The sequence below is a fragment of the Taudactylus pleione genome, unplaced genomic scaffold (assembly GCF_031769625.1).
Source record: "Taudactylus pleione unplaced genomic scaffold, aTauple2 ptg000815l, whole genome shotgun sequence".
NCBI classification, from domain to species: Eukaryota; Metazoa; Chordata; class Amphibia; order Anura; family Myobatrachidae; genus Taudactylus; species Taudactylus pleione.
Window position 1 is genome coordinate 25,933 of NW_028285217.1, and position 15,572 is coordinate 41,504.

Sequence of the window (15,572 nt, forward strand, 5' to 3'; positions counted from 1 at the left end):
TGTGAATCCCCTTATTGAAAAACATGAGTTATGCTGGCCATACACGCTACAATTATTGGGGCGATCCGCCTGTTATCGGCGGATCGCCCTGATAAGTGTAGCGTGTGGGGGGGCGACCGAGGGTTAAATATTCTTCGGTCGGGCATGCCGGATTGTCCAGCATGCCCGTCCGATGCGATATTTCCCAGTAAACTGTCGGTCGCATCGGGCAGTGTATGCCCAGCCGCAGCCGACAGACAGACATTTCCCGTGTTCCTTTCTACGGAAGGAACAGGGAAATGTCTCCTCCCCCGGGGGCAGAGCGCGGATGTCGGGCTGATACACTGTGAGAGAAATCTCACAGTGTATGCCGGCGACATCTGCGGCTGGCAGGCTGCCAGATAAAATGTCTGTCGGTCTGACAGACATTTTATCTGGCCGTGTATGCCTAGCATTAAAGTGTAAGCTTCTGAAACTAGTTAGGTTTCTTTGGCAGTTAATATACCGTACAAACGCTCAAATGTATTAACAGGTCTGACCATTCACACAAAAGGGCTCTACAGCCAATGACATCTCAAATACTATAATGTAGAAGTAGTAGTGAAATAATAATAGTTTTGTTTGTTTTTATGTTCAGTCAGATCAAATATAATCAGATCTTTACTATTTAGAATGGTCAATTAGGGGGTCACACGCTGGGCAATGTTAGGATAATTTTCTAGAAAACAAAAAAAGACGAATAGAAGGTATATTTGTATAAATCCATTTCTCTCAGTCCACTGGGAAGAGTCGCTTACCATGTGTTATAGAGTGCAGTGACAGGGAGCTTGGGCACTTTAATGTACTGGCAAAAAGTTTAAGCTTCTCCACATTCCTCGGTGGCTGTCTGGGAATTTAGTATGTGTATAACAAAGCCCCAAAGGACAGAATAGGAGTACAGAATTAAAGGGAGGGTAGAAAAGGGAATTTTTGTCTTACCTGTAAAATCCTTCTGAGTCCATGGGGAACACTGGGACTGTGGGTGTAGGGTGAGATGCAGGAGTCTGGGCACCAAGGAGTTAACTTCTTTTGCAGCAACAACACAAGCTCCTGCTCCCTCACACCCCACCTGAAGCCAGTTATTCTTAACAAGACCATGAAACAGCAAAAGAGAAGAGAAGTCGATATACATGCAGAATCAGGCACACCACCTGTCTAAGAACCAGATGCCGGAAGCATCTCCAGCCAGCCAGGTGCGAGAGGGTGGGCGCCCAGTGTCCCCCATGGTCAGAAAAAAGGATTTTACAGGTAAGACAAACATCCCCTTTTTTAATTCATCCAATGGGGAACACTGGGACTGTAGGACATCCCAAAGCTGTCCATTTAAGGGAGGGAACACTCCTGTGCTGCGCTAAGGACCCGATGATCAAAAGCCGCATCAGCAGAGGCGAAGGTGTCAAAGCTGTAAAATTTTATGAAAGTGTTGGCAGATGACCAAGTGGCCACCTTACAAAGCTGCTCGACAGAGACACCACGACGAGGCGCCCAAGAGGCCCCCACAGATCTAGTGGAATGAGCCTTCACCGAAGGCAGAACCAGGTTCTTTTCCAAAAGATAGGCATGACAAATGGTAAGGTGCAACCAACAAGCCAGAGTTTGTTCTGAAGCTAGCCAGCCACGCTTGTTGAAGTCATAAAGAACAAACAGAGAGTCTCACTTTCGAAGATCTTTGGTCCGATCAACATAAGTACAAAGAACCCGGACAACGTCCAGTGTCGAATCAGAAGAACCTGAAGTTGACAGGGAAGGGACCACGATCTCCTGGTTGATATGGAAGCGTGGAACTACCTTTGGGAGATAGTCCAGACATGTGCGGAGAACTGCCCGGTCAGGATGGAACACCAGGAAAAGTGCACGGTGAGACAATGCACCCAAGTCTGAAACCCTGCAGGCTGACAGAATAGTCAGAAGGAAAATTGGTTTCCAGTCAGCCACTGCAGATCAATGGAGTCCAATGGTTCAAAGGTTTTTTTTGTAGAGCTCTTAAAATTAAAGAAAGATCCCACGGAGTTACCGGGGAAACGAAAGGTAGCTGAATTTGGAGGACCACTGAATAGCTGGCAGACAAGCTATTAGGCGCTGAAATAATACAGAAAGCAGACACCTGAACCTTTAATGGAAGCAAGACGGTCTGCAAGAAAGACAATAAATCTAGAAAAAGACGAAACACCAGAGTATCCCAACTGCAGGCAGAACACCACTCAAAGTATGTCCGCCATACAAGATAGTAGATCCTCGCCGAAGGTGGTTTCTGGGCGCGGAGCATGGTCCGGATAACCGAATCTGAAAAACCCTTGGCTTTTAGGATCAAGGTTTCAATAGCCCCCTCGTCAACGCAGGCGGGCGAGGTCAAGATGAGGACACGGTCCCCGAGAGAGAAGATCCGGCCAGAGGGAGGAGCGATGGATAGACTGAGAAGGTCTGCGTACCAATCCCTCTGTAGCCAATCCGTAGCGATGAGAAAGGCGGAGACGCCCTCTTGCTTTAATGTGCAAAGAACCCGTGGAAGGAGACCCAATCGGAGGAAAGAGGTAAACAAGCAGAAATGTCCACTGTACCGCTAGTGCATCCACAAAGAAAGCTCCCGGGTCCCTGGATTGGGATCCGTAGCGTGGAAGCTTGTTGTTGTGCCGGGAAGCGATCAAGTCGATGTCTGGATGATCCCGGCGATGGATCAGAATCTGGAAAACGGCTGGATGGAGAGTCTACTCGCCGGAGTGAACATCCTGTCTGCTGAGGAAGTCCGCTTCCCAATTTTGGACTCACGGAATGTAGACCGATGAGAGAGCTGGACGGTAGCGTTCCGCCCAACGAAGAATGAGACTGACTTCTTTCATTGCTCCTTGATTCTTGGTGCTTTGATGATTTATGTAGGCGAACGCCATCGCGCTGTCTGACTGCACCTTCACAGCTCTGTGTTGAAGGAAGAGTCTCGCTTGACAAAGTTTCCTGAACTGTCCACCTGCCCAGAAAAGAATTACTGCCGGTGACAGCACCCCAGCTGCGAAGGCTGGAGTCTGTGGTTATAATGACCCAATCCTGGATCAGGAATGGACGAGCCCTGTCGAGATGCGACGACTGGAGCCACCACAGGAGAGAATGACAGACCTCTCTGGACAGAACTAGGGTCTGGTATTTGAGATGCCAGTGGGATTGGTTCCACCGCTGCAGAATTTCCCTTTGAAGTGGACGAGAATGGAATTGTGCAAACTCCACCATATCGAAGGTGGAGACCAGTTTGCACAGAACCCGCAAGCAGACATGTATCGAGACTTGAAGGAAAAGTCTGATTTGGGACTGAAGGGACGTCAGTTTGTCCCTGGGTAGGAAAACTCTCTGAACTCTAGAGTCCAGGAGAGCACCCATAGGGATGAAACGGAGTCAGGTTGGAATTCCGCCAATTGATCAGCCAGCCGTGTGACTGCAATAAGTCCAGGGTGAGATGGAGGTGTTCCTGAAGAATGTCCGGAGACCTGGCTAGCAGAAGGTCATCTAGGTATGGTAGGATGTGGACTCCTCAGCGACGGAAGGCAGCTGCCATCACCACCATGACTTTCGCAAACATTCGAGGCGCGGTTGATAGGCCAAAAGGCAAAGCCCGAAATTGGAAGTGGTCCCTCGGAATGGTGAACTGGTGAAAACTCTGATGATCCTCCCGGATGGGTGCATGTAAGTAGGTGTCCTGAATGTCCAAGAAGGCCATGTAATCGCCTGGCTCCAAGGGCCTGCAGGATGGAGAGAAGTGACTCCATTCTGTACCTGGGAACCCTGAGAAACAGGTTGAGTGTTTTCAGGTTGAGGATAGGCCTAAAGGAGCAGTCTGGTTTCGGGACAAAGAACAAATTTGAATAGAAACCCGCCCTCCTCTAGTGAAGAGGGACTGGAACTATCAAATTGGCGGCCAAGAGAGTCTTGATGGAAGCCCGAAGGGCGGCTACCTTGCTGACGTCGACGGGAAACCCGGTGGAAAAGAATTGAACTGGAGGGCGTTTCTGAAAAGTCAGAGAATAACCCTGAGACACGATGTTCCTTACCCAGGTGTCCGAGGTTGTGTCCAGCCAGGCATCGGCGAACTGCAGGAGACGGCAGACCACACAGGGAATTTCCAGGTGGTGACCAACCCAGGCATGCCGCAGGCTTATCGGCTGGTTCAGGGGCTTGATGGTCTCTAAATTTTGGACTTTTGTTCGAGGATCCCTGAGATCTGAAGAAGGCTGACCTCTCGCCTTTCCCCAAATGCGAAAGGACCGAAAAGGGAATCCCTTGGACCTTGGAGCTGCAGAAAGAAGACAAGCAGTCTTGGAAACCGCTATTCCAGTTCGGGGCCAAAGAGAACCTCACCAGAGAACGGGAGAGCCTCTAAAGCCTTTTTGGACTCGCTGTCTGCTCTCCAAGAGCGAAGCCATAGTGCGCGTCTAGCTGCCACAGAGGAAGCAGACACCTTTGAAGATAGAGTCCCTGAATTAGAGGCGGCCTCACCCAAATAAGATCCAGCCTCCCTGATGTTAGCCACTAAAGAGAGGAGATCCAATCGACGAGATCCAGATTAGAAACCTTCCTCCAGGGAATCTACCCATCGACCGAGGGCTTTGGCAGCCCACATTGAGGCAAGAGCTGGGCCGTAAAGCTGCCGCAGAATTCATAAAAATGGATTTAAGAAAATTTTCAAATTTCCTGTCTGTGGGGTCCTTGAGAGAGGCCACATTTAGGGATGGTAAGTGTGGTTGACTTCACCAACCTAGTAATATGGGCATCCACCGGGGGAGGCGATGCACACTTCTTCCGCTCTTCAAGCGGGAAAGGATAAAAATATGAGATTCGTTTTGAAACTAAGAACTTTGTATGCGACCAGGCCTCTGCCAACATACCCTCCAGCTGAGCAGAGGGGGAAAACCCACTGGCTCCTTCTTTGGAAGATGGGCACTTCCAAAGTCATAGAAGCATCCGAAACCTTAATGAGTAAGGCAGACTTAATTGCTCTGACCAAAGCATCAACATTAACTTGAGCGATGTGCTCGTTATGAGCTGACACAGAATCCACGTCCAATGTCTGCGATAACTCACCCTCTTCCGAGAAGTTGTCAGACTGGGAATCATAACTTGAAAAGGAGAGACATAGAACTCTCTCTTTGGGGTGCCCTATGTTTAGCCAGAGGCTCCAGCATGTGTTGCAGGGAGATGGATACCTGACAGACCCTGAACCCACACTGGTTCCGAGAGTGTTGGCTGCCGGTCCCAAAGGACTGGGTGAGACGATGGTAGCAGGGGTCCACCGGAAGATACAGTTGAAGGCAGGGCCGTTCGGGAAGTTGCAAGCTGAATTGCCAACTCCCTCATGGAAAGTGACAAAGAGGCTGCCCACACAAGGCTCTTGCGGGGTCACCACCTCCGAGACAGACCCGTCCAATGCCTCTGCAGAACAGCGGGCACAAACACCAGTGTGATCCTGAGCCAAGCATTAATACATTTTCTTTGCAGGATTTGCAGATATAGGCACACGGCACAGAAGCAGTCCTCTCTCGGGAAGCCTTTGCGGATGTTTCCTTTGAAGACATAGGGCCTGATTCAGCTTTGGAAATAGAGTGAGATATCTCACTCAACTGATCATCATCTTGGTGAAACCATGCTGCACTGCAGGTGGGGCAGATTTAAAATGCGCAGAGAGATTTAGATTTGGGAGGGGTGTGTCCAAACCGACATCTAAATTGTAGAGTAATAATAAAGCTGTGCAGTATTTGTGGGCTACATGCAAAATCAGCCAGTATTTACCCTACATGCAAAAAAAATGGATGTGTTTACACCCCTTGCCTTGCAATATGGTTTGTCCAGGTTCATAGTTAAGAGCTATTTCTCACTCTATTCCCAAAGCTGAATCAGGCCCATAGTCACTGTAAATGAAGACACACAGTATACTACTAAATGATGTATTCTTGTGTGGGGTAAAGAGCACCGTATTATTGTGTGGGGTAAAGAGCACTGAACTGAAAGACCACAAATAAAGGAATAAGTGGTCTAGTGGAAAAAACTACTGTAGGTATCTAACAGACACACAAACATATAATTCACGTGCACAGGGATAGGCACAATAGTCCCAGCTACCAACACCAATAGGTGAGGAAGGGGATAAGTACAAAACCTGGCACCACAAAAGAGTGAGGTATAGGTGGGCAAGAGGAAATCTCTCCATGCAGGCAGGCTGCTCTGTGCTGCAAGATGGCTGCTCAGTGTGGAGTGGAAGGAGAGAGGAGCCTTTGGCAGTGAGCCCAGAAGCAGGAACGTGCCAAAGGATGGGGGTGGGGAAAATAGGGGAAGGCTCCACCCCCTGCTGGCCAACCGCAGGGACCTGCCACCTAATATGGCCCCCATTGCAGTAATGTCCCTGGTGGTCTAGCGGTAGCACAAAAACAAACTGTGCACCTGATGACCAGTACCGCTAACCCGGCTCCCCACAAAGTGAGGAGCCGCTTACCTGCCCCGGAGTCTGGCCACGGCTGCTCCCTTGTGCTGGAGGAGGTGGCCGGTGACACTGATTCCGTTGTCAGCGTGCCGGCCACTGGCGGGGGTGATGGAGCTGTCAGCAGTAGTGTGTGAATGCTAACCGCTGACAGCCTGGAACTGGAAAAAAAAAAAATTACTTCATAATATATATATATATATATATATATATATATATATATATATTTTTTTTTTATTTTAAATAGGGCTGCTCTGCATCCCTAAGAGACCGTGCCCTATTCCTAAAGGCACCAAGAAAAAAAACTGGCTTCAGGCAGGGTGTAGGGGAGGAGGAGCCTGCGCTGCTGCTGCAAAAGAAGTTAACTCCTTGGTGCCAAGGCTCCTGCATCTCACCCTACACCCACAGTCCCAGTGTCCTCCATTGGATGAATGAAAAAATTATTTAATGTATGCACAAAACCCCCACTTTTTCTAGCATCCAATTGGGGGACATTATCGCTAAGGGAGATTACGCTCAGAAGTTGTGGTCTACAACAGCTTATGTACAAAACTGGCATCTGTGGATGTATCAAGTCTGTAAAATGGAGGTGTCTACCAAAGACCAAGTTGCACAACTGCTTAGCAAAGCCCTTGTGCTATCAACCCAGAAGGCTCCTACCAATCTGGTGGAATTATAAATAGGCAGATTTGCCCCCAAATAACTCTGGCAAAGGCAAAGGTAATTCAACTGTTGAAAGAGCTCCAATCCAATGTATCATTCCCCGGGTTAAATGGTTTGTCTGGTGAGGAAGTTAAACACTAGAACGTTTTGCTCCACCCAACACAATGTAAATGGTCTCAATCATGGCCAGGACACTGTGGCTATGAGTGACACCTAGGTTATTTTTTTTTTTTTTAAAAGAAGGGTTGTAGCATTGTCAGACTAGATCTTGACGGTACTTCCTAATAAGAACCGCCCGCAGGGCAATAGTAATTTATTGGGGACTTTTACTCCTTTGGATTCCAAAGACCCGGACATCCATTGTCACGATCATCCATTACCAGATGAATAAGGGTGACCCTTTTGTGTTTGCTGCCTCTCAACCACCAGCGGAGAAATAGAAGCACCCCTGGAGACTGTCTGAACAGCTGACTGGTCAAGTGTTGGTAATATTTGTTCCATTCATAAAAAAAGTTTCACATGGAACTCCCAAAAATGAAACTGCAAATTGCACCGTCTTTACACCACCTATTCCAGGACCTTCATGCAAAGAGGAACAGACACCTGCTTTGCAAGCTAATAGGGACTTCATCAGTCCTTGTAGTGAAAGCATTTTTTCCTCTGGTAAGAACACCTTCTGCTGAAAAGTACCAAACAGAAGTTCCAGGAAGATCATCCTACTGAGTGGGAATCAGGTTGGATTTCTTGAAATTGAAAAGCCGAACAGTGCGATTCCATGGTTCAGTCAGTCTCTAGAACTTGAGTCTGCAGCAATCAGGAGAGTTTGGCTGATCAGCAGAACATTTCAGTAAGATTTTTAGGGATTTCAGATTCAGAACAGGAAAAGATATAAGGAGTAAAAACTAAACTTTTTGCCATTTCATATCTGGGATAACTAATCTTGCGGAAAGGAGGGACTGAATGGCTTCCCAAAGGGCAAAACGTTTTGCTTTGTCTCCAGAAAGCCTCCCTGTGCAGAAGTGCCTAGACAAAGACTTCAGGAGTTCTATGATGCATCCCTGATTTATGATGTCTTTCACCCATGTGTCCAGGGTGGAACTGTAATGGCATGGTACCTGGCTGGGATTTATGTGGACAGCTTGTCAGAGGACTTGAGAAGTGAACACTTAGCTGGCCAAACCTTCTTATCTCTAAGAACTACAATACAGCCCAACAGCTAAGAGGGCAAACAGCGAGGAGAAGGATCTGCTACTGTTGGCTGTTACATCCATTCTGGTCTGCTTAACAAGTGGGAAACCACACCAAGGATGAATTTATCCCCTTAGCCAGCCTTATGCCGGCCAACTGATCCTCCCCCGACCCTGGCAACAGTCATGTAGTTTGAGCTAATGCTTGTAAATGTATACCTATTGGTTTACCAGTGTCCCCCAATTGGAAGCTATAAAAAATAAACAATAAATGAATGTCCCAGTCTGGCTGGCAACCTAAGTCATCACAGTTAACTACAGATAAGTTTCATAGAAATGATATTCAATGTTTGCCCTGATTTTATCAACAGCTATAAATGTAAACGCTATTGCTGTCAGTGAAAGTTTCTCAAATATAAAAATGTTAGACATATGGAAACTGTGCAAAACCGGCATCTTGGTTTCACACGCAGTGCACCACTACACAGCAGCACATTTAAGTCAATGCCAATGGTAAACCTACTTTGAGACGTTCCCAACCACAATAGTTTTCTTCACAAAACGCCGAGATGTGTCTTCAGATCTCATAAACCCTGAAGATTTGTTATCTAGATTTTCAGTTGTTACAAAATCCTACACAAATTAAAAAAACAAAAACAAAGTTTATTTAATAAATTAGCAATTTACAGATTGTGCTTGTATTTTATTTGCACTTCAGTATAACCAAACCAGCCAATTACTATTTATAGGCACTGAATAGCTATATTCAGATTAGGAAGCATTCTATAGATACAAATTCCTGAAAAGATATGCCTATAAACATAAAAGCCAAGCAAACAAACTATAAAAGGTTTATGATACATGCCCCAGCTGGCCACCCAAACAGCATATCAGATAGAGAAAACAAACTGTGGGTATGGTAGGAGGGGATTCTCATGTATAGGTGTGTATTGGTTCCAGCGACTGTAACACATTCCATTACAGAACATGCAAACATGATGTCAAACAAGGACAGAGCCTGTTTATTAAGCATACACTGAAGACAAACAGGTTAGCATAGAATAAATCAGATTTATGCCTTTAGCAAAGCACGCCTATAAAATAGCACTGCTGTGAGAAAAAGTGAGAATAATACAGAACATAGAACCAGGAATTCACCAAATTTGAAAAAAAAAGACTCAAAACAAAAACAGTATATCGAGGACCATGCCCCTCCAATCTGCACAAGGGACAATCGTGTGATTCAACTATCAGCTCCAGGCACTTTTACAAACTGGAGACTGGGTAGGTAACATACTGCTTATCTACATTTCTTGCGAGGCTCAATGGAGAGGTTACATGGATACCATGGTATGACAATTACTTAGGTTATAACAAAAATATTAAAAAGGTCAACCTAAAAATCCATGTTTATTCTAGAGGAAGAGAATAAGGGTAAAAGAAAAGCACAGTCCAGAATGTTAAAATCTCCCAACACCATTATGCAAATCAGACCCACTTTCTGGATCGATACTCTGTCATACGATTATTAATTACAAATGTACATTTTCTGATTTTCTAAAATATCTAATCCTGACTACATTGCTTGCTAGCACCAGTTTGTGTGGGTGTACATTCCAGTTACACCAATCTTACTGTAAACAACCATTTCTGCAACTTGTGATTCGATCACTTATTTTAATGCATCTGTGATTTGCATCCTTTGCAAGGACGAGACATTAAACAAGCTGTAAGTTTGTTTTTTCTATAAAGGCCATGTATGTATTTATACACGGTGTTAAAGATCATTTCTATGGCTTAAACAAGTTTGGTTTGTACAGTCTTCCCACATAAAGGAGATCTGCTATACTGTTAATAAGCTGCGCTGCCCATCATTCTACTTTCTCTGGTGGAATTGCTGCAAATAGGGTTCTGCAATTCAATTGCATGATTCATGGGAGTGCACTTAGTGTTCATTCTAGCACCCTGCACCTGTCCCAACCCGTGCAGTTCCTCTTTCCTGTCTGGGGTGTCTCTCTCTGCTCTGGTGCTTCTAGCACACCCAGCTGATACAACAAACTGCTGAGATAGACCAGAGTGTGCTAGAAGCACCAGAGCAGAGAGCGACACCCCAGGCAGGAAAGAGGCACGACACGTGACGTGACAGATGCAGTGTGTTAGAATGAACACTATGAATTTGATGGAAATATGCGGTAATGTAACCAATGATTTCCATGGACGGAACTTGCCTCTTAGTGACCTCACAAAGTAACATAAACATAGATTAATTGACAAATTTTTTTAAATTATCTTAATTTTTAATATTAATTTTGGGGGGTTTTCGCTAATTATTTATGTTAACTACTGACCAGTCTAAGTTGTAAATCCACTACACGATATTGCTCCATGAGCGATATCGTGTAGCGTTTCCCCGGCAGTGGTGTGCTCCATTTCATTAACGACATTGAGCACCCACACTGAACGATATAGCGTTCAGTGACGTCACCCTTCCTCATCCCCGTACTTGCAGAACGTGACAATATCAATATCATCAGGTTGCCCTGCAAGTACAGGTGATGAGCGACGTCGTCAACAACAAGCGAGAGCACGCATTGCTGGTCGTTAACGGCATATCTACTAGCTGATAAAATGAACTATATAGTTATTGTTTATTTTATCGGCTAGTGTTTACGCGTCTGACTTACTCATATCTATTCTAGACATTTCTGCATCTTAGATCTACCTAATAATGTTCTGTACAGCGTGGAACATCCCATTTCTGCACATGAATGTCATCTGCAATCTTTCTGCCCAATCTCCCAATTTATATAGGTATCCTTACTTGCAGTGGTTGTCCGGTGAATAATTTTACACCATATGAAAACAAAAGTAACAGAACTTTTATACAATCTATAAATAAATAAAAAACATAAGGATTGGCTTAACGAGAGAACCCTGGGATGCGTCACTTGTAACAGTAGTCCAGTTCATAGTCTGATCCATTAATAACTACTTTGGTTACTATAAAGTATTTATAGCATACCTTCCCAAGTTTGTCATCTGTAGCAGGGGTCCCTTTGTGCACTGTTTTGGCAGGAATGTGGCTGTCTTTGTCCAATAACTCATTGTGAGCACAGACAGAGTCAGTTTCTGAATTATTGGCAGAAGGGGTGTCTGAGCGGTGATTTGCAGGAGATGAGGCCCGGGAAGGAGATTCCAAAAACTTCTTTATAGCCGGATGGTTTAGAATTGTAGGCTCACAAGTGGAAGCTCCCTACAAAACACAAGAGACCATAACATGAATCTTATAATGATCAGTAAAAACATAAAGGGGGAGAGAGTGGAGAAGGGAGAGGGCAGAGAGGAGCGGACACAAGACATAACTGATAGCTGCTACAGTTGTCTTCTGTCCTAATTAAAGTAGACATCAGAGAGATCTTAAGCATGCAGATGTCTTATTTACATTCATGATCACGTAGGATGCGGGCATAAACTAGAGCATAAATTAATATGTAGACTACTAGGGTATATAACTTTAGTTCTGTATAGTTACTCTCCACATGCACAAGCTGGAATAGATAAACAGAGACATTTACCTCTTGGCCTTTGCTGAACCCGGCGGATGCATAATAATTGGCCACAATGTATGCTCGAAGTTTATCCATCATACGCCTAGCTTCATTCAAGCGCTGTGTTAAAGAAATGGTAGAGAACACAGAAATAAGCATGAGTCAGTAGAACTCAGAAAAGAGCAAGTAATCGTGAACCTGGACAAACCAAAAGTTGCGATGAAGGGGTGTAAATACACACTTATTCTGTTTGCATGCAGGATAAATACTGGCTGCTTTTGCGTGTAGCCCACAAAAGCTGGACAGCTTTATTTTTACACTGCAATTTAAATTTGAGTTTGGCCACACCCCTCCCAAATCTAAATCTCTCTGCACATTTTATATCTGCCCCACCTGCACTGCAACAAGGTTCTGCCAAAGGTGCAAAGTTACTCCCAACTCCGAATCAGACCCAAGATGTCTCACAATATTCAAAAAAAGAACCCTACTCCCTTTGCCCCACATGAGATCTCCACTCTCAATGTAATTTATTCTTCTTCTTAAACTGTATATAAATCATAGGGGATGTCACATACCGTGCTACGGCTTCATTGATCGCCTTGAGCAAAGCATTCCAGTGACATCACTATATTTGTGCATGTTCACAGCCTATCAATGACACAGTGCAGCTTGAGGGTGTCTGACACCAGGGACATCCAGTGACTAGAGGGTATTATTTACTAAAGTGCGGGTTTTGAGAAGTGGAGTTGTTGCCCATAGCAACCAGATTCTAGCAATTATCTTCTAGAAGGTGCTAGATAAATGATAAGTAGAAACTGATTGATTGCTATGGGCAACATCTCCACTTCTAAAATCCTGCACTTTAGTAAATATAGCCCTAGGAATCAAGCAATTCAGCTTATTAACATTGTACACTAAAGCAATAGAGAAGACACGTGATGACGTTTGTCTGCTCTAGATTTTCATCCCACACCATTTCTGAACTTACATGTGGTCTATACGTTATTGAGCGTATTTTTGTTTATTATATATATATATATACACACACATTATTATACCTCCCAACATGACCCTGTCCGGGGGCACACAATGCTCTGGTCCTGGACTTCCCTGGTAATGTATGATTGGTGGCAGCTCCAGACAGGGGGCTGCAGTACAGTCCACAATTCAAACAGGTGAGTCACACAAACTGCCAGTTAGTCCCAACCAGTGATGTTAAGCTGGATACACACGTAAAGATTTTCTGTCCAACCATCTGATTGGTTGGAATGAAAATCTGGTAATGTATGGGAGTAAATGATGATCAGCAATTTGTTCCTAAATGCCAGAAAACAGATGAAAATGGTCGTTCAGACAAGTTTGTTAAATGTTTGATCTAAATAATTTGTTCAAACAACAGTTTTTATCCATTTTCCGGCGTTTGGGGGCAAATTGCTGATTGTCATTTACTTTCATACCTTACCAGGTTTTCATTCCAACCAATCAACTAGTTGGATGGTTGGACAGATAATCTTTACATGTGTATGCAGCTTTAGGCAGCGTGTGAAATGACAGTTGGTGTGACTCCCCTATTTGAATTTTGAACTGCGCTGCAGCCCCACCTCTTACCAGGAAAGTCCAGGACCAGAGCATTGTGTCCCTCCTGGAGAGGGTCATGTTGGGAGGTATTTTATATTTTTTAATCTTTCTAACTTTAGTTGCCATTAACTCATAAATGGGGAAACCTGTGTCATGTTAACATCTAAGGGCCTGATTCAGAGATGGACAGTATTGCACAGCCACAAGGAAGCAGCTGTGCAATACCGACCAACTAAAATGCAAATGCAGCAGTAGGTGTCTGTAGGAAATAGACAGCTCCTGCATGTATCTGCGTTTCGAGTGCAGCGTCCGTAGACTGTACCTCGGATCACGATCGTGACCATCGGTTGCTGCTTTGGCCAGGTTGGGTAAGCTTGCTCCTAGTCGCTTGCAAGGTCATGAAATCTGCATCCTACGATGCAGACCCTGGCCACTGCACTCCCGTTTCCTGGAGCGCAGACCAGCACTGCATATTCCCCCAAACAGCCGCAAGCTGCCAATCACCGTGATTGCAGGACCCTTTCTGCACATGCACCCCACCATCCGATATGTATGTAAACTAGGGATGTGCAGGCTCGGATAGGTTCGAGTTTGCACGTTGAGTTCGGATTTTTCCCTCCAAAAAAACGGAACTCAGAAAGAGGCAAAACGTCATCTTGCATGGACGAACATCATCATTCCTGGTCCAGGAATGATGATGTTCGTCCATGCAAGATGACGTTTTGCCTCTTTCTGAGTTCCGTTTTTTTGGAGGGAAAAATCCGAACTCAACGTGCAAACTCGAACCTATCCGAGCCTGCACATCCCTAATGTAAACCATTAGGTTTACGTACATATCTGAATAAGGCCCTAAGATCTAGGATTTATATACTTATTAAGAGAGCAGGGAAAAAAATAAAATATGAATATTAAACCCAGATATGGGACACCATGGTTCTGCTAGCGTGAGGACATCATATTTGTCATTAGTCTCTCCTTTGAAGCTGCACTACCAACTAATGCAAAAATAACCGAACATGCTCCTCCTTACCCCCTATCCAGGGTACACTACATGCAGGCAGTGTGTGGGGCTCATCTGTTTTTATCACAGGCTAGAGAAGGATGAAGTTGGTGTATGAGAAATAATATTAAGCGCAATCAAGGGACTGGATCTACCGTTAGTTCTCCTGCACGTGTCACCACACACATTTTAAAGTGGCACACAATCGAATTGCCAGCCACATATTAGGTGCAACCGTTCCTGGCTCCGGCTAGGGGGAGAATCATGTTACAGTAGATGGTAGTGGATCTTTAAATCTTCTTGAAAACTATTTCATTTTAATAAAGTCATTAAAGACCAAGAAGGCCTGATAGCATACCTGATCTATAATTTCAATTTCATGTTCTTTGTTCTTCAACTCAAGCGCAAACTGGTCCTTAACGATGGACTCGATCTTTGAGACTGCAGCATCGCGAGCTGGATTCCAATGTATAAGGGGGAAAAAAAAACATAAGTTTACGTACAAGCATTCATGTGCCTGGAGATTTTTCTGCAATGCCAGACGGCCTTTACTGGGTACACACTATATTGCTATGCTAAACAATAACCCACATTAGCAACTTGTGCAAGTGAAAAATACTTCAGGTAGGTTTAATCATGCAATCTGCAGCTATGCACTTGTTAATACATATTCTGTGGTGTACGAGCAACTATTAAACAACTAATCACAGCAATGCATGTGGGTAGAATAAACAGATCAGTTAATACACAACTCGCTGAAAAGATGAATTGTCCTATGTCCCTATGTACCTGAGGTCTCATTCGCCTTGTGGCGCTTATTCTGGTGCACGACTGATACGTCCTCATAATCTGGGTCCTTATCTTCAATCGTTCTTTTTATTCCAGACATACTGCTTCAGAAGTCACAAACTGAATTATAGAGACATCATTAATATACCCACATAATATAAGACAGGCATGCTAACCAGAATATGCACAGTTCCAGAATCCCTCTATTAGATACAATTATTAGATAGAAGTGCATTATGTGTTTATAATAAAAACAGAGTCAAATACTGAATAAACATAAATATAATGGACCAATAATGAGGCTCTATTTGTTGGCAACGAGTTATAGGGCCAAC

At 44.6% G+C, this 15,572-nt stretch overlaps 1 protein-coding gene across 1 annotated transcript in view; it reads right to left on the bottom strand.

The window, feature by feature from the left end:
• Positions 1–15,572, bottom strand: part of LOC148474711 (YEATS domain-containing protein 2-like) — a gene marked incomplete at its 3' end in the record, with an annotated part of 41,747 nt that overhangs the window by 25,929 nt on the left and 246 nt on the right. Inside the window, exons 2-6 of the mRNA XM_088458205.1 lie at positions 15,238–15,357; positions 14,807–14,904; positions 11,898–11,990; positions 11,345–11,575; positions 8,846–8,955 (exon numbers count right to left, since the gene is read on the bottom strand). Coding sequence (XP_088314331.1) covers positions 8,846–8,955; positions 11,345–11,575; positions 11,898–11,990; positions 14,807–14,904; positions 15,238–15,337 — 632 coding nt within the window. The remainder of the gene's footprint in view (positions 1–8,845; positions 8,956–11,344; positions 11,576–11,897; positions 11,991–14,806; positions 14,905–15,237; positions 15,358–15,572) is intronic.